General features: G+C 41.1%; 1 protein-coding gene across 3 annotated transcripts in view; it reads left to right on the top strand.

The window, feature by feature from the left end:
- BACH1 (BTB domain and CNC homolog 1) overlaps positions 1-16,280 on the top strand; it is a 40,747-nt gene extending 24,467 nt beyond the window's left edge. For all 3 annotated transcript variants that reach the window (XM_084843582.1, XM_084843583.1, XM_084843584.1), the window contains exons 4-5: positions 461-667; positions 13,392-16,280. In XM_084843582.1, coding sequence (XP_084699708.1) covers positions 461-667; positions 13,392-13,853 — 669 coding nt within the window. In that variant the 3' untranslated portion in view covers positions 13,854-16,280. The remainder of the gene's footprint in view (positions 1-460; positions 668-13,391) is intronic.
- Positions 16,281-25,456: the final 9,176 nt, after the last annotated feature.

The raw sequence follows: 25,456 nt of genomic DNA on the forward strand, positions 1-25,456 counted from the left end.
AAATTCAGATCCTCTGCAAGGCTTACTTTAATTTGATGTTTAAAATCTTCTGTAGCTTATTTTTTGCTAAATGCTCAAGATAGGCATGACAAAAACCAGACATTTTTACAAAAATTCCTCATTATGTCAGACTTTGGTGGATAAACAGTCACTCCTTTCCATGTGCTGCTTTAAAAGTTAGCAATATAAGCAAGTATAGTGGTTGGCTGCTTTTATTATTGTTTCTAATTTGAAAGTGGATTTTAAGGTGACTAAACACTGTTATACCTTTAAGATATAATAAGATAATTATGTACAGTTTACAGATGTTACAAAACAGGTCTTGAAATTTGTAGTTGCTGTATTTCGGGCCTCGTGATTTGTTCATATAAGTGATAATATAAATGATGGGTCCTACTTTTTTGAAACATAGTGGAATGTGCAAGTTCCTTCATGGTCTAAAACTATATTTACCTTCCAGGTAAAGCTGCCATTTAATCCACAGAAGATAACTTCACTCTCTAGAAATGACTTTCAGTCATTTCTGAAAATGCACAAATTAACACCAGAAGAGCTGGATTGTATCCATGATATTAGAAGGCGAAGTAAAAATAGAATTGCAGCACAACGCTGTCGTAAGCGAAAGCTAGACTGTATACAAAACCTTGAATATGAAATAGAGAAACTGGTATGTATTGGGGGTCTTTTTAAATTAAAGTTTTTAAATGAATCCTGATCCTAGATCATTTTCGCCATAACCCCAAATTCCTTTAATTGTGGTTGTAAGCCAGTTTTTTTTTTTTTGGGGGGGGGGGGGTCCTGTTCAGCATTCTCAAATTTCCCTCCTTCCTCATTGTTGAATGGGCAGTGATTATCTGGGATGACACAGAGAGTGGGTAAAGGAAGAAGGACTGCACTTGGAAATGTCGTTGCAGAACTGTGCACTCCAGGGATGAGCTGGCAACTTCAGCAGGAGTGCTTCCCTACAAGGAGGATCTGAACTAAAAAAGGCTGCCACAGTGGTGGCAAATTCTCTGTTCTTAAGTTCCTCCTGTCAAGCTAGCCATCTACCTCAGTTCTAGCTTGAGTAGTAGCTTCGGTACAATCATCTTCACCAGCTAGTTCTCATCATTCCACTGCTAAGCTGGGAAAGGGGAATGTGTGCCCTCCAGAAGTTGTTGCTTTGCAACTCCCATCAGCCCACATCATTGGCTATGCTGCGTAGGACTGGTGGGAGTTGCAGATCAACAAACTATGGAGGGCAACACATTCCCCATCCCTGTGCCAAGCAATATCTGGATGTTGCTGTAATGGTAAACGTGGTAGTAGCAATGAATACATACATACACTTGCTCTGGAGGCTTCATTTATAGCTGAACTAGTGCCTCAGCTACATATGCAGCTCCTAGTAGGAGTGAGATCGTTGACTTTGCTGTCACTGACCTGGCATTGGTTAACAGATTTCAGGCTTGTAACTCTCTTAATAGCAAACATCTGAGAAGACCTTTTTTTAAAATTAGTGATACTTCTGCGCTGCTTAATATAATAAAATCCCTAAGTGGTTCACATATAAGTATTAAAAACACATTTAAAGTACATTATTAAAAACAGTTCCAGTTACAATAACAGTACAAGGCAATACAAGGAGCGGTAAGATGGAGCAGCATATGATTAGTTACAATTTACTACAAGCCAGAGAAAGCCTTGGTGAACAAGTGCTTTTTCAGGAAGTGTTTCAAACATGCCACCTTTTCTTCCTATTGAACTGCGTGGGGGAGGGTTTTCCATAGGGTGGGCGCTGCCACCGAGATGGCACGCTCTCGAGGTATTACATGGCGCCATTCTGTTGGCTGCTAAATGACCAGCGAGGCCCCCTCTGAAGATCTTAAAGGTTGGCTGGGTATATAGAAGAGAAGTAGTCTGCCAGATACCCTGGTCCAAAGTTGTTTAGGGCTTTGTATGACAATAACATAACCTTGAGCATGGTTTGGTAGCTAAAAGGCAGCCAGTGCAATTCTTTTAACGCAAGTGTTATGTGAGCATAGCTGGGTGTCCCAGTGAGTAGCCTAGCTGATGTATTCTGCATTAGCTGCAGCTTCTGAACCAGGCACAAAGGCAGTCCTGCATAGAGCACATTACAGTAGTCTAATCATGAGGTTACCAGAGCATGCAGGTTACCAGTGCTAGGCTGTCCCTGTGCAGGAACAGGCATAGTTGGTGCACCAACCAAAGTTGGTGATGGGTGCTCCAGGCCACCAAAGTCACTGGGGCCTCCTGCAGGAGCACCCCCAAACCACGTACCTGCTCCATCAGAGAGAGTGCAACCCCATCCAGAACAGGCATAGTGCCCAATTCCCAGATCTGGGAACTGCCCACCCATAGAGTCTCTGTCATCAGGATTCAGCTTCAGTTTATTAGCTCTCATTCAAGCCATAACTATTTCCGGGCACTGGCTCAGAATGTGCACGTCCTCTCCCGATTCAGAGACACAGAGAACTAGAGCTGGGTGTCATCAGCATATTGGTGATACCTTGCCCCATATCTCCTAACGACCACCTCCCAATGGCTTCATATAGATATTAAATAACATTGGGGATAAGTTGGTGCCCTGTGGCACCCCACATCTGAACTGCCACAGGGCCGAAGTGCAGTCACCCAATGTTATTCTCTGGAACTGACCCCGCAAGTAGGAGCTAAATCACTGTAGAACAGTGTCTCCGACTCCCAACTCATGGAGGTGGTCCAGGAAGATACCAGGGTCAATGGAATCAAAAGCTGCTAAGAGATGAAGTAGTAGTAATGGGCTCTCACTCCCCCCGTTCCTCTCCCATCAGAGCAACCAAGGCCGATTCCATCCCAAAATTGGGCCTAAACCCAGGTTGGAATGGATCTAGAGAATCAGTTTCATTCAAGAATGCCTGCAGCTGAGACGTACCACTCTCTCAAGCACCTTACTCAGGGAGTATTTTTGACTGGACAATAGTTGGCATAGATCTCTGAATCCAGCGAAGGCTTTTTCAGGCAGTAGGGACCAGACCATCATGCAATAATACATTCATCATTCCCCTGATCCACCCGGTTAGTCCCCCATGGCTAGCTCAAATAAGCCATGAAGGGCAAGGGTCGAGACAGCATGTGGTGGGTGGTACAGATGCAAGCATCTTGTCCACATTCTCAGGCTCCAAAACCCGAAACTCGTTTCCCTAGCCAGTAAATGTAGCTTAGCTGTATGAGGAGAGGTGCAGTTTTTCCCTTTAACGGCTTTGTTTTGTCTGGTGTTGACATCCCTGCTAGTGTATAAAGTATTTTTATGCTGTTTATTTAAAAATATTCTTAGTCCACCTTCAAGGGTATAACCCTCTCAAGGTGGCTTATATATTAAAAACCAAATACAATAATAAAACAATAAAATTAATAAATGGCAGTGATAATGATAAACAAATATCTAGCCCAGAAAATAATAAGACAACTGCAACTTAAACCATCAACATGAGAAAGAACTAAAGAAAATGAATGGGTCTTCCGAGCTTTCCTAAAGGCCTACAAACATGGGGCAAGAGGGATCCCAGATGGTAACTCATTCCAGAGGCATGGGGCCACTGCAGAAAAGGCCTTCTCCCTTGTACTCACCAACTAACAATCCTCAATGGTGGACAAGTGAGAAGAGCCTCTGTTGTTGACCTTAAAGTGCTAGCAGGCAGTTATAGACAGACAGACTTTCAGATAACTTTGACCTGAACCGTTTAAAGGTCAAAACCAACACTCCAAATTGGGCTTGGAAACTGGGCTCCCCTTTCTGAAGACAGTTCCAAGGTTGTGTGGGAGAAGTATTATCTTTCCAGTTCATCCCTTTGACTCAGACCAGGAGTCACACTTAAGGTGAAGGAACACAGCTTCTGGGCTGGCTGGTTGACAGGGAGGGAGTGTTCTTCACCTCTTTTAAGGCCCTGAAGGTTCTGTTGTTTGCTTTAGGGAAACTAAGGTCAGAGTCACATTTGGAAAAGCAAGCCCGGCCCTGCTTTTGCTTCATTTATCGCAATTGCATCTGTGATGGAAGAAATTGGGGAAGTAAAAAGAAGTGTGGGTGTGGAAAGGACTGGAATGTTCCATCTGCTTCCTTTGCCCTGCCCATCAAATTTCATGAGTCTCTTGCTGATAGAGGAATGTTTTAGGGTTATTATAGGGGATAACTTTGCTGTAGACTGGTATTTTGAAAAATGTGCCTGAAAGTACCCTTAGTCTGGCATTTTTCCATTTCTAAATGTATGGTGGGGTGTATATTTGCCCTCAGCTTCTAGAATTTGGTTACCTGACAACAGAATAAATTGCTTTGCAAGGCAGTGATTCATAATTCTGCCTAGTGCTGCAGTCACTGAGTCATTTATAGTAATTATGCCATTTGTTGTAGCAAGGGTTCTTTTAGAGTGTACACTTTTTGAGAAGCAAAGATACATTTCTAATCCACATTGGCAACCCAGCATTACATTTCCTCCCATTTTTTATTTATACTTCGTAATTTATTAAATATGTTCTGTAACTCTACTGTTAATCTGCTGTTTTGTACCTGTACTTCTGTTTGCACTTGCTTCTTTAGAGGCAGCTGTAGCCCTATGTGCACATAACTATCTGCATCTTGCAGTGGGAAATTTGGATCACGTCTTCCCAACCCACAGTCCCACCCAACATCTCTGTGGGATTATTATTTATAATGCAGACCAAACCAAAATAGGAGATATCTCCCAACCCTTAGAAATATGGCAACAAAAAAACTGGGCTGGGCTTACTGATGATAATAAATATAAATAGAACAAAATCTAAGAAAGTTTTTATCTGTGTGGTTAAAAATATATTATCTGTGTAGTTTTATATATGTGTGTGTGTGTACACACACACACACACACACAAAGAAAGAATAAAGTATGTAAGGAATCATACATCAAAGCAATGAGAGAATGCAATGTTGTTGTGCTATAGAGGCCTAACCATACCAAAACTAACCAATACCAAATAAACCAAATGTGTTTTGACATACAGTTTTCCTTGGTGGTCTAGTATAAGTGATGTGGTCTAGTATATAAGACGTATGCTGTCTTAGTATATAAGACGTAAACAGGCATATGTATACAGACATATTCTATATAACACATACAACACAATTACCAACATAAGATCCTGAAGTGTTTAGCCCTATGGATATACAAACTATGTTTTAAAATATTTTAATTATAATTAAGAACTGCTACTTAAAACTATATTAAAATATACCAAACAGTTTTTATTAAAAGTTTAAAACTCACCAATTTACTAATCTTGCCAATCCTTCCTCTAGTACATGTATCAGCAAAGGAGTGTACATGTTATAATAATGAATAAACTGCAAGGGGCAAAAGGCTTCACTATAACTGTTGCTGAGGATGGCAAGGAACTGCAGTAGTCCTAAAAGCAATTGTATAAGAACAAATCTCAATTTTAAAAATAAAATAAATTACTTAGTGCACATATGTAAAACCACATGGTGACGCACAAATGGTAGACCAATAAGAAAGTGAAGTAGTTCTGAATGCTGCCCAAACAGGAGCTTTCAAGCTATTCTCACAGCCTGTAGAGGCTTGAAGCTCTGATTAAGTTCTTAAAACAAGTAAGGCACAGATGTAGAGAATGGAGCCTGATAAAGTAATGATTAGTTCCTTAAAGGGCATTCATCCAAAACTGACTGATAACAATGGATTATTGAAAAACATCACCAGTACAACTGCAAATCAAGCACATAATGGCCAAACATAAAGAACATATACATAGCACTGTTGTTAGTAGTCCGTCTTAATACATGACTGTCCAGTTCAACTCTTCATTCAGATCAACTGGAGATTTGGTCTTTAAAGTAAAAATCCAGAATGGTTCCCACTGTAGAAATCTACGTTGCAGCTGACTGTTGAGTCATGCGAACAGCCTCATTGTCTATAATTAGATTTAATTCTTCCCATCTTGGTTTTAAGGTTAATAAAGGCATAGTCACCCTGAACAGCAGTAGGAAGGCACTTCTATAACCTAGGAGCCAGCAAAAAATAGATAGAATGGTTGTCCCCTTAACTTATGATGGATATACTAGTAAGATTTGAGATATCATTAGTCGATATTGGCACCCCTTGAAATATATATCTGATTATCAGGGAGGGCCTATGTTTGTGTATAAATGAAAACAGAACCTCAGGGATATTTTGGTACATAGCACCTGCAGACCTAAGCCCAAACTTCACTTTTGAGTGAAGGAGCAGAAGTAAAAGGAAATTTTCCGGTGCATGCAGGGTGAATGTGACCGTCGTTTTGAATATGCAACCCCCACTTGGGGGTTGTCATGCCGTATGAACCCAGCAAGTGTTGGTTATGCAATGGTTAAACAACCCTCACATAACCCATGGCCTGTTTTAGGGTTAACCCTCACATAACCCATGCTCGCCAGTTTGCATGAAACAGCCCCGGGTAGGGGTGCATATTCAGCCTGGTGCCTGCAGGTGCTGCGGCTTGTCCAAACCAAGTCTGTGTGTGTTAACTCAAACAGATAATATTTGACAAATATTATGGAACAAGAATTTAAAATCTGATACAGTATCGCTAAATGCCAGTGGTTGACCATGCCCACAGAGTACTGTATTCATTTCATTCAGGGCCATCTGACTTTTAGGTAAATGAATGATGTTTTATGAGTGGCCAAAAGAGGCAGTAGCCTGGCATCCCATTGAATTTGAACTCCTGGATGCTTGAACTTGAGTTGCAAATCATGAATTATTTATGCCAATTAGTTATCTTGCTCTGAAAAATATTAAAGAACAAATCACATTCTAAAAACACAAGTGAAATAGGGTACTTGTGGTTCTATCTGTGGCACTCTAATATGAACCTCACCTCTATATGCCATGTGCAACTAATTCATTAAATCTGTTGGGATAAGTAAGCTGGTGAAAATGAACAAGATCTAAAAAGCCTGATAAAGTAACTTTATTTCTATAGGCTAAAAACATATGGTCATCGTGTACGACAAGAAAGCAAAATCAAAGTGTACGATCATGTCACTGAATACCAAAAGTAACCAAATGCGATTTGACCATAGGTCTTCAGTGGTCTAGTATGTAAAGTAGATATAGACACACACACACACACACACACACACACACACATCTAACCAAGCTTCTCACACCTATTCACAGTATAGAATACTGCAGTGTTTCCACCTGCAATTATAAAAACTTTTTTTTAACAGAAACATGCTTACTAGATATATATATAGATATATAACATGTGTGTGTTCAGTCGTTCAGTCGTGTCCGACTCTTCGTGACCCCATGGACCATAGCACGCCAGGCCTTCCTGTCCTGCGCTCTCTCCCGGAGCGTGCTCAAGTTCATATTCATTGCATCCGTGATGCTATCTAGCCATCTCATCCTCTGCCGTCCCCTTCTCCTTTTGCCTTCAGTCTTTCCCAGCATCAGGGTCTTTTCCAGGGAGTTTTCTCTTCGCATTAGGTGGCCAAAATATTGGAGCTTCAGCTTCATTATCTGTCCTTCCAATGAGCACTCAGGGTTGATTTCCTTTAGGATGGACTGATTTGACCTCCTTGCAGTCCAGGGGACTCGTAAGAGTCTTCTCCAGCACCACAGTTCGAAAGCATCAATTCTTCGGCGCTCAGCCTTCCTTATAGTCCAGCTCTCACAGCCATACATTACTACTGGGAAAACCATAGCTTTGATTAGACGGACCTTTGTCGGCAAGGTGATGTCTCTGCTTCTTACTATGCTGTCTAGGTTGGCCATAGCTTTCCTCCCAAGGAGCAAGCGTCTTTTAATTTCATGGCTACAGTCACCGTCTGCGGTGATCTTGGAGCCCAAGAAAATAAAATCTGTCACTGCTTCCATTTCTTCCCCTTCTATATGCCAGGAAGTGATGGGGCCAGATGCCATGATCTTAGTTTTTTTAATGTTGAGTTTCAAACCAGCTTTTGCACTCTCCTCTTTCACCCTCAACAAGAGGCTCTTTAGATCCTCTTCGCTTTCTGCCATTAGGGTGGTATCATCTGCATATCGGAGGCTGTTGATAATTCTCCCAGCAATCTGAATTCCGACCTCTGATTCATCCAACCCGGCATTTCTCATGATGTACTCTGCATATAAGTTAAATAAGCAGGGTGACAATATGCAGCCTTGTCGTACTCCTTTCCCAATTTGGAACCAATCGGTTGTTCCATGTCTGGTTCTTACTGTTGCTTCTTGACCTTCGTACAGGTTTCTCAGGAGACAGGTAAGGTGGTCTGGTACTCCCATCACTTTAAGAATTTGCCACAGTTTGTTGTGATCCACACAATCAAAGGCTTTAGCGTAGTCAATGAAGCAGAAATAGACGTTTTTCTGGAATTCTCTTGCTTTCTCCATGATGCAGCGAATGTTGGCGATTTGATCTCTAGTTCCTCTGCCTCTTCTAAACCCAGCTTGTACTTCCGGTAGTTCTCGGTTCGCATACTGCTGAAGCCTAGCTTGTAGGATTTTGAGCATCACCTTGCTGGCATGTGAAATGAGTGCAATTGTGCGGTAGTTTGAACACTCTTTGGCGTTGCCCTTCTTTGGAATTGGAATGTAAACTGACCTTTTCCAGTCTTGTGGCCACTGTTGAGTGTTCCAGATTTGTTGGCATATTGAATGCAGCACTTTAACAGCATCATCTTTTAGGATTTTAAATAGCTCGGCTGGAATACTGTCATCTCCGCTAGCTTTGTTGTTACTAATGCTTCCTAAGGCCCACTTGACTTCACTCTCTAGGAAGTCCGGCTCAAGTTCAGTGACCGCACTATCATGGCTATCAGGGCTATCAGGGACATTCAGATCTTTCCTGTATAGTTCTTCTGTGTATTCTTGCCACCTCTTCTTAATCTCATCTGCTTCTGTTAGGTCCCTGCCTTCTTTGTCCTTTATCATGCCCGTCTTTGTACAAAACGTTCCCTTGAGATCTCCAATTTTCTTGAAGAGATCTCTAGTCTTTCCCATTCTGTTGTTTTCCTCGATTTCTTTGCATTGTTCATTTAAGAAGGCCTTCTTGTCTCTCCTTGCTATTCTCTGGAACTCTGCATTCAGTTGGGTATATCTTCCCCTTTCTCCCTTGCTTTTCGCTTCCCTTCATATATGAAAAAAAACCTTACCAGTTCAAGCTCAAACTCATGGACCTTGCCAAACCAACAATAAGGTATATACATGCAAATGCATATGTATGTATAAATAATATCAAACTGAAAGGGCCCTTAGGCTCCCCTGCAGCTATGTAATTCTAACAAAGGCAAGGAACTGTAGTAATTTTCTTTATCATTGCAGATTTTTTTATACAACTGTCTTGGAGGGCTTTATTCCTTTTAGTTATGTCAGACAGACTTGTAGCAAATGTAATACCACCAACATTTGTTCCGGAACATGGAAGCATTATACAAAAGCATTGTGAAGAGATTATGATTGTACATACCTTCTGTTCATTGTTGGGGCTTCAATTCATTGTTGGCTGGCAAGTGGTGCCAGTTCCCTTCTAGTCCTCTCTTGGGATACCACTTAAGTCAGTGGTTAGCAATCTGATTTTTGGTTGCAGTGATAAAACACTACTTATTAATAATTTAATTCATAATGAGGCTGCCAGTTTTGTATATAACTGAGACCTGGCTGTACTAAATGTCTGCCCAGTGTTTACATAGCTATTTCCAGCTGGATATTCAGTTTAACCTTATAATAGGTGAACAGAAAGGAAAGAATAAGTAAAGTTGCAGTGATTTTTAAAGTTGTAGTGTCAACATATTGGTAGGACTGAGTATAAGTTGATAATGGATATCTAAACAGATTGGAAGTATTGCTGTTGCCCAGCCAGACTTTCTGTTGGATCTTGTCAAATTGGTATCAGAGATTATATTGAATGAAACCAGAATTTCTAAGCGAAAATTTCCAGCCACAAATTACCAAGGACAATTAATTGTTCTTGGTAACTTCAGCAAATGTTAACATTTGGATTTAATTGTTCCATGCCTATCCCAGATAACTGAGAAGATGCAGCAGGATACATATTTGGCTGAGTCCAATGGCAACTGCACTAAATCAGAAAGGGGTGTGAGATGATGGGACAACTTCTTTCCTGAAATACCAACTACTATACTCTGTTCTTGACTGTGCCTGTTGTTAACACTGCATGCTCCTCAAGGCATACAGAGGACAGCGTAGTATCCATATAGTTTGAGCCATGGTCCTTGGGAAACAAATCTGTCTGAAAACATCCTTAAATTTGATATTTAGAATTGACCTAGAAAAAATGCTCAAATATTTGAGGGTATTAAGATGCTTTTTTGTAATTTGATTATTACGTTCTGGAAGCAAAGGTCTCTGCTCTTTTATGTCAGGTAAGGGTACTAGTCTCACTTTGAGTTCATAGCCAGAAATATAGAAAGCCAGCACCAAATGTTGCTAATGGACAATAGTTTTGTCACTGTACAGCCACCTGTGTCCACTCCTGTTCAGGATGCTGGGCACGACAGTGCAGTGATTAGGAAGGTGACATAAACAGTATTTTTCCTCTTCATCTGCTACAGGCACATTATATTTAGTGCTGCAGGAGGTGTTTGTGGTGGGGGGTTCCAAAACATGGTATGAGTTAAGAGTTTAAACGCTTAAGAGTTTCCATGGGCAACCTGTTCTGTGCTGGATTCAGTGGACTAGTCTTGATACCTAAACTTCTGAGTGGCTTGGTCCCTACATACTATAGAGACAGACCTCTCTCTTGTGTTCTGTCATGATGTCCTAGATTTACAGAATATACCTTCTTCTGCCAGGTTTTGACAAGCATAGCTGGTGGGCTTGGTGGCTGTCCCGCTGTCCTCTGTGGAAGAAATGCAGGCCAAACCAGGCTGTCTTTCAGAAGTATTGTAGTACCTTGTTTTGGCAGCCAGGTTTTAAGGCTTTATAGTTATTTGTTATTTTAGTAATGCTTTAAAATCATACTTTTCTGCTAAGCCTCATGGATGGGGTTGGCAACAAATTGAAAAAAAAATGCAAGCTGTTCAGTAAAGGGATACTAGTAACTGCTCATAGATGTTTGGGCAAACTTGTTAATATGATTTAAGAAGTTATAGTATTCCCTGCCCCCAAAGTAAACATGGAGCATTCTTCACCAAAAGGAAAGCAGTTTGTGTTCTTTGGTGTGCTTTTACTGTTAATAGATAGCTACAAGGTCCTCTAGACCAGCAGTCCCCAACCTTTTTGGCGCCAGGGACTGGTCTTGTGGAAGGCAATTTTCTATGGACCGGGGGGGGGGGGGCGGTTTCCACTGGCGGACTTCCGGCTGCTGGGATGCAAATGGCATCCGTGTTGTGGACACCATTTGTGTCCCTGTTCTTTGCATTAATCTGCTACGTAAAGATTTACGTAGCCTATTACTTGAAGAAGAGGGACACAAATGGCATCCGCTATGTGGACGCCATTTGCGTCCTAGCGGCTGGAAGTCTGCCAGCGGCTGGAGCTGGCCAGCAGCTCTGCGGACTCACTGCGGAGCGGAGCCGGCTGGGGCCGGCGCGGATTCGGGGGGGGCGGATCACCTCTCCCCCCCTAGCCCGTGGACCCAAAGTGAGGGGATTTTGCACATCTCTGTGGCCCGGTTGCTAACAGGCCACGGACTGGTACTAATAGATAGCTACAAGGTCCTCTAGTCTCCAAACCTTTTATATTGTGCACCCTTATCAGTAAATTTTTTTATTATCAATAGTAATATTTTTAGTGAGAGCAGTGTGATTGAATATGCTTCATTATTTTTGAAAATCTTGGTTTAACACTTTGTGATACTGCAATTTGAAGGTCTGATTCTAAGTTCAGCTTGTTTTGATACTTGGTCTTAATGGCTGTCATAGCTGAAAAAGAGACCTCACAGAGATACGTAGATCCAAATGGAAGGAGTGCATCATTGGCTGCGTTTACTAAATCGTGATACCCATTTTTCAGTCCCATCCACCAACAAAGGTTTTTGCTGAAATTCAGCTAGTGCTTTTCCATATTTCCTGATGTCAATCAGTTGTTCTTGCAAACAAATCGGAAGGCATTGCATTTTTGTATTTTTAACAAATGGGTTCAAAACCCACTGAAACTCTTCATTAGGAAGATTTTAAACAAGTTAGAAAATTCAATTTCCAAGTTTTTAAGTGTGCAGATATGAGAGTTTTTATAGGTGACACATTTACATCGTTTTGGCAACAAAATCACATAGTGATGGAAACATTTCCAAACATCAGTTTTCAAAATGCTCTCTTCCTGGGACAGATTTCTTTCAAAATGCAGTTACTTTCTCACTCATTGTTAAAACGTCACCTTTACCTTGAAGGGACAGATTAAGTGTGTTTCTTTTTTCAAAAATATCTGCTAGGAGCAGATACGGAGCCGAGAGAGACATAACATGGAGCTTCCCTCTTGGCTCCCGTCCCATCCTGCTGCCTGTGCCACCACCATCATTGCATACAATGGCAGCTCGTCGGGGCAGCAGGAGGCTGCTCACTTATCAGGTGGCTTGTACACCCCAATAGATCATCGTGCACGCACCCCACTTTGGAGACCATTGCTCTAGACATAACATTTCACAAATGCCAGGAACAGTGTATAAATGAGGAGTAATGCAGAAGTAGGTAGGCAGTTGTTTCTGTAATGTCTTGCTCACCCTTCTCTGTCTTGCTCACCCTTCTCTTTGCTCTAAGATCTGACATAAGGTTGATGACAGAGCTATACTGCAGTGTAGTTTCAAGGAGTTAATTTAGCTGTAATTCTTTGGTCATCTTTGCAGTCACAGAGTAGGCAAATGCTTACTCCACCCCTGTGTGGTACTACTGGAGCATTCTGGATAGGAGAAGATCTTGGCATCTATAGAACTGTTTAAGGCTGTTCCGGGTGTGTGTGTGTGTGTGTGTGTGTGTGTGTGTGTAGGAAGACAGTTGATCCATCTGGTCCAGTATTGTCCATGCTAACTGGCTGCACCTCTCCAGTGTTTCAGGCAGAGCATTTTCCTAAGCCTACTCCCTAAGATCCTTTAACTACCAAATATTGAATCTTGCTGCAGCAACCTTACACAAGTGCAGTCTGTTATATCACTGTGCTTCAAGACTACTTGAACTGCTAAATCTCCACCTAAATAATATTAGGGCTGTACTTGTAGTATAGTTAACACTGTGCTTCAACTTGTGTTGTTTGTAAATGTATACACATTATGCCATCCTTTGCCATCTGTTCTCTCTGTTTTCATACCTAATGTACACACACTGTGAAGTACAATTTAACTTCAATTAAAAAAACCCAAAAAACCTACACTGTACATTTTAGAACATAGAAAAGTACTAAACTCGGAATGGTTTTGTTTTCCTGTAGCAAAATGAAAAAGAGAACTTGCTGAAAGAGAAAGATCACATCTTGTCAACGCTGGTTGAAACAAAGCAGAATCTGACAGGACTTTGCCAACAAGTATGCAAAGAAGCAGCACTGAGTAATGAGCAAATACAGATTCTTGCAAAATATTCCACCTCCGATTGTCCACTTTCGTTTTTGATCCCAGAGAGGGAACAGCCCGCACATTCTGATGTCATGTCTGCAATACCACTGTGTGTTGAATTATCTGCAGGTCTTTCTGTTGTATCAGCTAATGAGCAGAGTTCTAGTTATCAGCATATAAAAGGAGCATGTGATACAGGATATGATCAAGCACAAGAATTGTGTCCAGTTCCTGTAAGAATATCTGAGAAAACATTGTGTTTGGAGCAGTGTGTGCAGAGTGGTGGTGGTATCACAGATTTTTGTCAACAAATGACTGACAAATGCACTACAGATGAGTAATATTCTTCTTGTCAGACCCAACCTACAGGATTGTAGCATTAGTCATTAGGTAAGAAGGTAGAACCATATAGTGCAGCTGATTAATTCGTTCTTAACTATCCGCCATCCTCAATAAAACCTAAATGTAATTATAGGCTTTTTTCTAATGACATGTAAATGATATGTCATCTTAATTTGTAACACACCTTATTACAAACAGAAGAGAATTCTTGCATTTTAGATACGTTAGGGTGCCAGTGACATGAGAAGCAAAATAACTGGAACAAACCTTTCGCGCATTGCATTCTCTTACAATTCCAGCATAGGTGTGTTAAAATAAATCAATAAATCTCGTAATAGAACAGAACCTTAAGAATCCATAACTTTGAGAATGTTGGGTCACTGCATCAGAGATGTAATCATTCTTCACATGTTGTTGCCCTTCTATGGATTCCAAATACTTGAGGTTCTGCTTAACATACCATGGTCTTTTGTGCTTCCTGCTTAAAATGGTCATAAACAGAATTAAAATGATCAACTATTCTGGAAGGATTTCAACTTCTACTATTAATAGTGGGACCAGTTCAGATATATTTGAAAACTATAACACTTTTAAATGGATACTTTTTATGGGTAAAGCTAACTGTAACTATTCATACTCAGTTTTCAATGACTTCAGTTGTTAAAAAAAATGAGCCACTTTGATTCTTCAGTAGTTTTGACTATTAAAATAAGCAAATAGAGCATTTTACTTTAGGCTGTTCTGCATTGTATTAATTACAGAAAATTCGTATAAACTCTAATAGCATAACTGCTCTTAATAACAGAAGCTTTATCTACTGAACCTCAAACATTTTCCCTGGTTTACAACATGTAAAAGCCAATGGAATTCTTCATTTCCTACCTCAGACATCAGTTTTTATATCTGCATTTGGAATATAATCATCTTTCTGTAACTATTATTTGCTTTGCAGGACTCTAGAGTAGTAAATCTTCTATCTTCTGTAACATGCTAAATTATTGGTTAAGTTAGCAATGATTTAGCCTCTAGAAAGTTTGCATTTACAAAATGTAATGTAAACATACATGGTGAACGTTCGGCCAAATACATAATCTGAACAGTACTTCAAACAACCAGCATGTATTAAAAAAAACTACACTACCTCATAGAGTGATTTCAAGATCACTCAAAGCTGCAGTGATATTCACAAATACTCGTCACGAATTAGCATTATGAATTACACAGCTTACAGACTTTTGACTTCATTATGGAAGTTCCTTTATAAGTTCACAATATTTTGCTTGTGTTCATTTCTCTTGTGATAATTTAGGGAAGGATTCTTAATAAGCATTTAGCAGCATATTTGGTGTTGTGTGCATTTAATAAGGCACGTATTCTCGGCGAGTGCACATAAATTTATTTTCCTGAAGTCATATCCTTTGACTTCTCTCCTGATCCACCTTGTTCTTTTCTGACAAATCAGTTAGCAGTGCCAAATCTGTTCAGGCATATAACATAAAAATGTGTACCCTAAAGAAGTAGCTTAATTCTATTTTGAAAGGATGTAATATTGATATAGTTGCTTGTGACAATAAATGATAAGTGTCAGCATTGTATATTATAAACTATATCTCTAGGTAACTGGATTTTCTAATTTCTATGGGCTAGCAAGTTCTGAAGTTCAAAGGGACAATCTGGCTCAGGCGTCTGTCTCTCAAAAGTAAATTAATAAGGCATCTGGAAGATGGATCATGGTCTAGGATAGAACTGAAAAAGAGCCCCTACTGTATTTGTAGGGTTGGTTAATAAATTTAATGCCTGTGAATTAGAGCTCACATTTTTATAGGAGTTGTTAAATATGCCTAGTTTCTAATTTATAATTGGGAAAGGGGAGAATTGAGGTGGCTTAATGCCTAATCGGCTACCTCTAGGAAAGTTTGTACAGTAATGTTTCAGGTTGCATGCAAATATTGGAAGGCTAAATCATCAATTCACAGATATTAGGAATGAATGTCAGTGGCAATCTTACTATACAAGAATCTCAGGTAAAACTTTTCTTTCAGTTTCAGCCAAGAGCATTCAGTTTTGAACTTGTAAAATATTTGCATCAAGGCATGTTAAAAGTAGTTTTAAATATTTGGGACAGAATGTTAGGAGTCCCAACAATAAAACAGCATAAAGATTGTAAAAAAGAACCCCCCTGCATTAATTTCAATTGATTTTATAGCTTTCATAATTCAGTGTTTTCTAATGCAATAAAAACCACTATCCTTTGTAAGAAGATCTTCATTTTTGTAAAGGTTTGGCATTGTAGAATTGATGCATACTGATTAATTCATTTACTACTACTAAAGCTGAACTCTGGAAATAACATTATTTATACAGTTTATATAATAAAGCAGCAAATATAACTGAATTGGAATAAAACTCCGAAGCTCACTTTCAAATGGCACATGTCTCATTCTTTGTAATCTTCAAAAAATAAACATTATTTGTTACTGTCTGGAATTTTAAAAGTTGCTTTTCACTTACAATAATGAAAAACTATTATGCTTTGAATCATGAAACTTGAGAAAAACCTAAACATCAGACTTTCATGACTGGAATTATTTTTAAATTTATGTTTCTCTGTTAAAAACCTCTTCGTTTTCTTACTTTGCTTCAGAAAGATCTTGCTTATAAGGACTTCTTCACACGGGGGCCAGGTTCAAACGTTACGGGAAACCTTCCATGAATTATCTGTGTGCTTGCACTCGCCTCTTGCATTGGCTGCTTTTAAACAGTCGTTAGTTCTTTGGTATATTTGAACTTGGACAACTGTGGTTTGTTTATACTGTGATTTCAGAACAAACCAGGATCTGAAACTATAGTTTGATCTTGACTTGTTCTAACAAACCAGAGTTGCCCAAGTTCAGACATAACGGGAAACTGTTGTTTGATTCAAAAGAAAATGCTGTCTTTCTGCCTTGGGCAAACTCAGATTCATATCTTGATATTACATGTTAGTGGTATTTTGTTTGCATTGTATAGTGTGCATGGATGCAATTCCTATGCAGCCCTTCTCAAAATGGAGAGGTGTGTTGACTACCCATTTTTCCCCTCAGTAGATCTTAAAGGTTTTGAAGCTTAAATATCCTTTTGAGATCTTGGTGTTCCTTTGATTAAACATTCAAATTACCCAATCTTTGTAATCAGTTTAAGAAAAATAATCTCATATCTGCTGAATTAGATAATTTCCCCAGAAAACTACTTTTTTCAAACAAAACAAGTATTGCATAGTACTTGCTGATTATCTAGGTTTATTTTTAGATGATTGTGATTAATAGGATTGACATGGGAGAGTCCATTGAAATGAGTGGGCTTTTTTGCTATTACTAAAAATTATTTCATACCATCTAGATACAAATGATGAAAGATTGTCAGAATTTTGTTATGTATATGTATAATTATCTGCATTGTACAAGATACTGGGCTTAAGAAAATCAGGCTGTGAAACTGAAATAATTTACATGCTGGTTTATAGGTATCTCCACAGAGTGCTGACTATGCGGTATTACTAACATTTCCCGATAATGCTGAACAGTACAAGCTGTGGCTTGACGAGTAGTAATGGTGATCCAAAGAGCTTGAGAGTGAGGAGTTTTTAGGTAGGTGTGAGAGCTGAGGAGGCGTTTGGGTGTAGTCTGAAGAATGAGTGTGGACATACTTGGAGGCTTTTGTTTCATACTGCAAACCAAAGTGTGAGTGTGGGGTGGGGATGTGTTAAGAAGCATAATCTTAACAATACTTTTATAAACCTTATCAGGATTATAATTTCCAGTCCATTAAACTTACTTATTATTATTATTATTATTATTATTAAATTTATTAATCGCCCATCTGGCTGGTCACCCAGCCACTCTGGGCGATGTACAGCATACAGTAAAAGAGTTTAAAACAATAAAATTCTACAATAAAAACATTTTCTAAAATACCCTAACCCACCCCAAATGCCTGCCTGAATAACCACGTTTTTAATGCACGACGGAAGCTCATTAAGGAGGGGGCATGATGGAGTTCCCTAGGGAGGGAGTTCCACAGAGTGGGGGCCACCACAGAAAAGGCCCTGTCCCTCGTCCCCACCAGTCTAGCTGTCCTGGCTGATGGGACAGAGAGAAGGCCATCCGAGGCTGATCTTGTTAAGCGGCCTGTCTGGTGCTGCTGGAGGCGCTCCTTAAGATAGGCTGGGCCGGAACCATATAGGGTTTTAAAGGTCAAAACCAACACCTTGAATTTGGCCCGGAAAACAACTGGTAACCAGTGCAACTCCTTCAGCACTGGAGTGATGTGATCTCGCCGGTGGCTGCCTTTAATCAGGCGAGCCGCCGCGTTCTGTACCAGCTGCAGCTTCCGAACCATCTTCAGGGGTAACTCCACGTAGAGCGCATTACAGTAGTCTAAACAAGAGGAGACCAGGGTATGTACTACCGATGGGAGCAGATGGTCGGGAAGGAAGGGGCGCAGCCGCTGTATCAGATGGAGTTGATACAGCGCTGTCCGGCTCACAGCTGACACCTGAGCCTCCATGGACAGCTGGGAGTCCAAAATGACCCCCAGGCTGCGGACCTGGTCTTTCAAGGGTAGCCGTACCCCATTCAACACCAGGTCAGCATCCCCCAGCCTCCTCTTGTCTCCCACCAAAAGTACCTTGGTCTTGTCAGGGTTCAGCTTCAGCTTATTCCTCCCCATCCAGCCACTCACCATCTCCAGACATTTGGACAGGGATTCTATGGCCAACCTTGGTGAAGATTTGAATGAGAGGTAGAGCTGCGTGTCATCCGCATATTGATGACACCGCACCCCAAACCTCCTGGTGATAGCCCCCAGCGGCTTCACAGAGATATTAAATAGCATCGGGGAGAGGATGGAACCCTGTGGCACCCCACAAGTGAGTGGCCACGGGTCCGAAACCTCCTCTCCCAGTGCTACCCTCTGGTACCTGCCGGAGAGGAAGGACCGGAACCACTGCAATACGGTGTCTCCAATGCCCAACCCCTCCAGGCGGTCCAGGAGGATACCGTGGTCAACGGTATCAAAAGCCACTGAGAGGTCGAGGAGAACAAGGAAGGAGCATTCACCCCTATCCAGAGCCCTCCTCATATCATCTACTTGTATTTATCTCTGTTTTCTTCCCCACCCATCTATTAAAACCCTACCATGATTCCTAACCAGTTGAGTTTAAAATCTGAATGGACTTTGATATGCCTTGAGTGCCTAGTATAAACATTCTGTTGGTATGCCAACCACCCTGCTGTTCAACAGTTTCCCTGCCTGAACTGATGGGGGTAGTTTCAGATTTACTCTGTAATATTTGTTCTCCAACATGGCCACCAAGTATATGTTAAGAGTCCTTGGAAGCCTGCTATGCCCTTTTTGCTAAGAGCAAAAACTCCCATAGCATTGTCAACATCACTCTGTCTACTGTAAGACCAGTAGACAGTGAATGTGACTAGTATGCTGTCTAGTCATGTGTTGCAGGATGAATGTCAGTTATTTAGGCTCAGAGACATGAACAAGATGCTTGGAGTGTGGCCTACCATTTCTATGCTCGATACATGATCCCTCCTGGGTTGCATAACATTGAACAGGACAGGGTTAACCAGCTTAGTCAAGAAGTAATCAATGGCCCCTTGCAAAAGGGAGTGGTCCAACTGCATGAAGGTGGTGGTCATGAGGCAACACCTAAAGAAGGCTTCTCTGAAACAGAAAATCATTCCAAATAGAAATAAATCCTTTTAGACAAAGTGTTCATGCAGATGGTTGCTGTGCAAATCCAGATACTCGTGGATCATGGTGATTGATCTGGATCCATTTTAATTTGGTTTCTAGGCAAGATTTGAAACTGATGTCCTATGCCAGGAGAAGGTGTCCTGGAGGATATACCGTGCTTCATGGGTTCAATTCCTATCTTGATAACTTTTTAGAAGGTGTTGCTGGGGGGGGGGGGTTATTGCTCTATACCAGGGGTGGGTAACCTTTTTGCCCCTGAGGGCCATATGCAGCAATGGGACTGGGGGTGCATGCCAGTGCTGGGTGTAGCCAAAGGCAGCAGTTTAGTGATCAAATAGGCAATTTAAACCAGTACTCTGGAAAGCTTCCTGAAATAACAGATACTGCTGTTGGTCTAAATGCAAGCAGTAATGAGTTGAGACATACCTTTCTTCGGGGGGGGGGGGTCAAAATTCTGGGCACCACAACAATATACACCTCAAATAATGCCTGCAGTAAATCTGATGGATGAAGCACCCAAAGGAGGCTGTCAGACATGTAACTAACGTCTCATGCAAGGTTGTACAGCTGAGGTGGTTCTTGAGATATTCTGGTGCCAAGCCATTTGGTGCATTAAAAGTCAAATAGCACCTTGAACTGAGCCCTAAAAAGAACTGGTCCAGAACAGCTTTTTAAGCAGGGGTGGGCAACACATAGCCCACAGCCTGCCCGCCTTATTGCCTCCACCACACCTATGGGGGGGGGGGGGAGTTGCAGGTTTGCTGCCAAAATTAGGTTGCAAATCATTACAGACATTTAGAGTGAACAAATGGCTATGGAGATTTGGAATAGACACGTTTAGCTTGTTTTTTCCCTTCTTTTTTTGTGCTGTGGTGTGAGTGAGTGAGTGAGTGAGTGTGTGTGTGTGTGAGAGAGAGAGAGAGAGAGAGAGAGAGAGAACGAACACCAGAGAGGGGTGGGGTGGGGTGGGGGAGAAATTGGCTCCCAGAAGGATTGGTAAAGGATTGATGTAACATGACCTGATGTATGTCTTCACTCAGAACTCTGGCTGCTGTATTCTGAACAACTTGAAGTTTCCAGGTTGTCTTCAAGGGCAGCCCCACATAAAGCGCATTATAGTTACTGACTATAGTGTGAATGACTGGGACCAGATGTGGTTCATCCAGGAAAAGTTGCAGGTGACATACAGGATGAAGCTGATAAGAATCACTTCTGACCACTGCTGTCTGGACATCCAGGAGCTGAGCCAGATCAAGGAGTACCCTCAAACTGCAAAGCTGCTTTTCAAAGGGAAGTGCAATCCTGCTCAGTCTGTTCATCTCCTAAATCACCAGAACCTCCCTTGAAAACGTACCTCCATCATATCTGGATTAAGCTTCAGTTCGTTTGGCCTCATCTGGCCCAAAACTGCTGTCAGACCCTGGTTCAGGCCTAACAATGTTTTTCATAAAATTTTACTTGGTCTTTATAGGACTTGCCCTGCCCCTCAAAGGACCTAAAGATGTCAGCACTATTTCTTAAAATTCTTGAGTCTCAAATAACATTCTTTTGGGATTTCCCCTATTAGTCTTAATCCAGACTCAGATTTCAGTATCCTATGCCCTGTATTTACCCACAATAAACCACTCAATGGACTAACTACAAGCCTACTATCTCCTATGGCTGAATCCCAACTGTTCCTTTTGAAAATCAGTCCTAAATACCTACTTTTGCAACTATCTGAAGTAACACAACTGTTTATCTCTATCAACAGCTGTCTGTATATCTAGTTGGTAGGGGCTCAGTAAACAAAAATCTGTTCAAAACCTTACTGAATTCATAGTTTTTCTTTTAATACAATCTGAAGAATGTAGCAAATAAGCATGATTCCAGGCATACATATGTAAATGTCTAGCTTCCTGAACCAACACATGTTGGATAGAGGGATGTCCTATTCACTTTGCCCATGTGTGCTTATGTCTTTCAACAAAGAGCACACAGACTCTAGGTCTGCCTGATCTGACAGAATTTTTTAAAACATTCTAAGCAATTTGTTTATAATATGTCTGTTGTGCCTCCAGTTGGGATGGAGGAGGACACAGAAAGCCTCAGCCTGAGAGTGCGTGGGGAGGGGCCCAGCACATGGGCAGGTGGAAGACATCTGCCGCTTAACCCAGCTGGCCTCGCTTATCAATCACCCTCTGCATAAAAGACCAGCCTCAAACCCAGCTCAGGTGCTGGAAGCAATTGTTGATGCTCACCCATAGCAGAAAACAGTCTTGCCACCTCCTGGACTCGGCTCTAATTATTCTTGAACCCAGAACTACTCCGACTATTCTTCAGTGCATCCCTATATCTGGTTTTGTTTTCCTTGGCTTTGGACTGACACTCTTGGCTTCTTGACCTTGGACCATTTAATGACTAACGCTAGCTGCTGCTTATTGCTCAACTTGAGTAATTGATGACAGCGTCAGCAGCTGAAACCAATGAGAGATAACCCTTCAACATATTGAAATCTGAGGTGTCAAAGCCAATAGGAACTGAGGTGTCTGCTGCCTGTGTTTACCTCAGGGTTTCCACTCTCGTCTAGTTTGCAAATTTGCCAACAAAACATGCAATCATTTTTAAAAGTGCAAATAAATGTGGCGCATCTAAGGATGCACAAATGGTCCTTCCCTGTCTCTTTCCGCCTACTGCAGCCTCTTAGACCCCCCTGAAAAGCTGCTGCTGAGAGTAGGGACGGTCGAATCTGCCAATTTCAGTTTGTCCAATTTCTCATTTTTTCAGTCCTAAGTTCAGTTTGTCCTGAACTTTGAGAATTTTTTTTAAAGTTTGCATGAAAAGCCGTATGTATTTTTCTGTAATTTATCCTAATGCGTTGCCTAATATACACATTTTGGCAAGTGATTTTTCTGATATAATGCATTTTAAACATTATTTTCACTAATATATTCATTTCTGTGTACATTTCCCTAATATATGCATACGTGTACACATGTTTTGATTGGAGAACTCCATTGCACAATTCAGAGAAGTGCAAATTTTGAAGGGCAACTTAGTTTCGGTTCGAAAATGTGAAACTATCTAAATTCACATTCAAATGTAAACTGAACAGATTTCTTCCCCCCCTCCATCCCTACCTGAGAGTGAAATGATCCTCTTGCAGGAGGGAGCTTTAATTTGATACCACATTTATGTTTCCATGGCTATGAGAAATTCCCTATAAGATTATCTCAAAATTTGAGGACAGGAATTATTAGATTAGGTTCCAAGCTAAGGGTAGGTTCAGATGTTAAAGGTAAAGGTGTCCCCAACCAGTCATGCCTGACTCTAGGGTGTGGTGCTCATCTCCATTTCTAAGCCGAAGAGCCAGCGCTGTCTGAAGACACTTCCGTGGTCATGTGGCCAGCATGACTGAACACCGAGGTGCACACAACGCTGTTACCTTTCCTGCCGAAGCGGTACCTATTTATCTACTTGCAATTTCTTGCTTTCGAACTGCTAGGTTGGCAGGAGCTGGGACTGAAGACGGGAGCTCACTCCGTCATGCGGCACTCGCGTCTTGAACTGCTGTCCTGCAGACCTTCCGGTCTGCAGTTCAGCGTCTTAACCACTAAGCCACCGCAGCCCTTTCAGGTTCAGATGTTACTTCCTGCCATTTTCCTTTCTGTCATGATGAGTGTGCGTGTGTGACTTGACTTTAAACAAATGGGATTTACACAGAGGGTGGTTTGAGTTTGGTGGCTTGTCCGCAGTCACTACTGTCTTTGAACAATAGATGGCAGCAGTCACTTGCAGACTGCCTGCTGGGCCGCCAGGGCTAAGCATGCCTTATTTAATGATGTTAACTAAGTCCAAAGAGAAAGGCATTCAATCATAAACAGAGAATATATTTATGAAATTAGCACGTACGCAGGTTTCATGTAAAAGCAGGACCATAATCACATTTAATAATGTAAATTAGTAGTCCTAATGTATTATTTGTGAGTTTCTGAATTAGATTGAATGCCTTTTAAACAAAGCTGTCTTTAGTAGAGGCAGGATATAACAGGACTGATTCATGATGATGCTCTTTCAGTCAACACTATTTCTGCATGTTTCAAACCAACCTCAGAGACCATCTGTAATTCTAAACTGTTTTAGCTGTAAACTTAGTTCATTGCTTGCAAAGAGGGAAGGACTGAGAAACAATAATTGATAGGAGTACTGGGTGTGTATAATTCAAAGTATTCTTTGGATTGAGTATATTGTATCTGGGCCTAGTGTTTAAAAAGAATCAGCCTCTTGGGACTTTATTTGAGCACTCAGTTTGGCAAAACACAGAGTTATTGGAGGTTATACATACATTAACACAAGAAATGGATAAAGGAGCCCCCCGTTCAAACTGATTTGGGGTTAAAGAGCCAATACAGATAAAGTTCAGAATAGATTTAATCCTGCACAACTTTTTTTTTACTTTGCATTCCATAGCTTTTTGATATTTTTAATTTTCTAAAATAGTATGAAATGAAGTGGGTGATTTTAAATGTGCATAAATGATACATGTAATGAGTTAACATATGCAATGAGGCATATGTTAGCAACAGGGTTTTCTTTATTTTCTGAAAGAGGCAGTAGTAAATTGATATTCTTTTACTAACCAGTAGTTAAGCTTATTCAATTATGAAGGTAAACTATTTAATTATTTAATTTATTAACTTCCCTTCTTGTAACTGGACATTTTCAAGTTGGGGTGAGGAGCCCTTCATGTAGGGCGTACATATGTGTAATTTCTTGTGTCATATAAAAGCATTACTTGAATCTGCTGCCAGATGCTTATGAAGAGTCTACTATCAGAGCTTGCCCAATACATTTTGCTGTCTGAGGCAAAGGACAAAATGGTTCCCCTGCCACCATTCCATGCACAAAAGCTGGCAATGAATCTTACTTCAACACTGGCAATGGGTCAGCATTCCCTACCATCTCACCACTGCTCACTCTCTCTGCTCATTCTGCCTAATGGCAAATGTGTAAATATCTCTGCTTGTCTAAACGTTATGTGCTTTTATAATGGTGTATTGTTTTATAGGGGCCGCGGTGGCTTAGTGGTTAAGACGCTGAACTGCAGACTGGAAGGTCGGCAGGACAGCAGTTCGAGACCCGAGTGCTGCGTGACGGAGTGAGCTCCTGCCTTCAGTCCGAGCTCCTGCCAACCTAGCAGTTCGAAAGCAAGAAATTGCAAGTAGATAAATAGGTACCGCCTTGGCGGGAAAGGTAACAGCGTTCCGTGCACCTCGGTGTTCAGTCATGCCAGCCACATGACCACATGACCTGTCTTCGGACAGCGCTGGCTCTTCGGCTTAGAAACGGGGATGAGCACCGCACCCTAGAGTCGGACACGACTGGTTGGGGACACCTTTACCTTTTTATTGTTTTATAATTTGCTGTAAATCACTTTGGGATTTTAAAAAATGGGAAGCAGTATATAAATATTCTAGAAGAAATAATAAAGAAATAATGGCAGGGCTAGTCCTGTTGTGTGGTGCAGATGTGAATAAATGCCTTGGGGCACAATTCTATGCATGTTTAAACAGAAAAAAGTCCTACAACTCCCAGCATGCCCCAGCCAGCCATGTAGTTATAGGACTTTTTTCTGTCTAAACATGCATAGGATTGTGTCCTCAAAGACACACGCTGAAGGTAAATATTTGTCTAGTTGACCTTTTGACCCATGTTTCAATATGGTCTCTTAAGGCTCTGGGGCAATTACAAGTGTTATTTGCCAAATCATTTGTCCACAGTTCTTGGACCTTTTGGAATTTTTTTTTCTGGAGGTGGAAGATAGAAGTAGTGTTCCTAGAGGTTTGGCTCTGTCACTGCTCTATTCAAAAATAGA

Source organism: Heloderma suspectum, chromosome 3 (assembly GCF_057233095.1).
Source record: "Heloderma suspectum isolate Gila_16-S chromosome 3, 16-S_ref, whole genome shotgun sequence".
In the NCBI taxonomy this organism is placed as follows: domain Eukaryota; kingdom Metazoa; phylum Chordata; class Lepidosauria; order Squamata; family Helodermatidae; genus Heloderma; species Heloderma suspectum.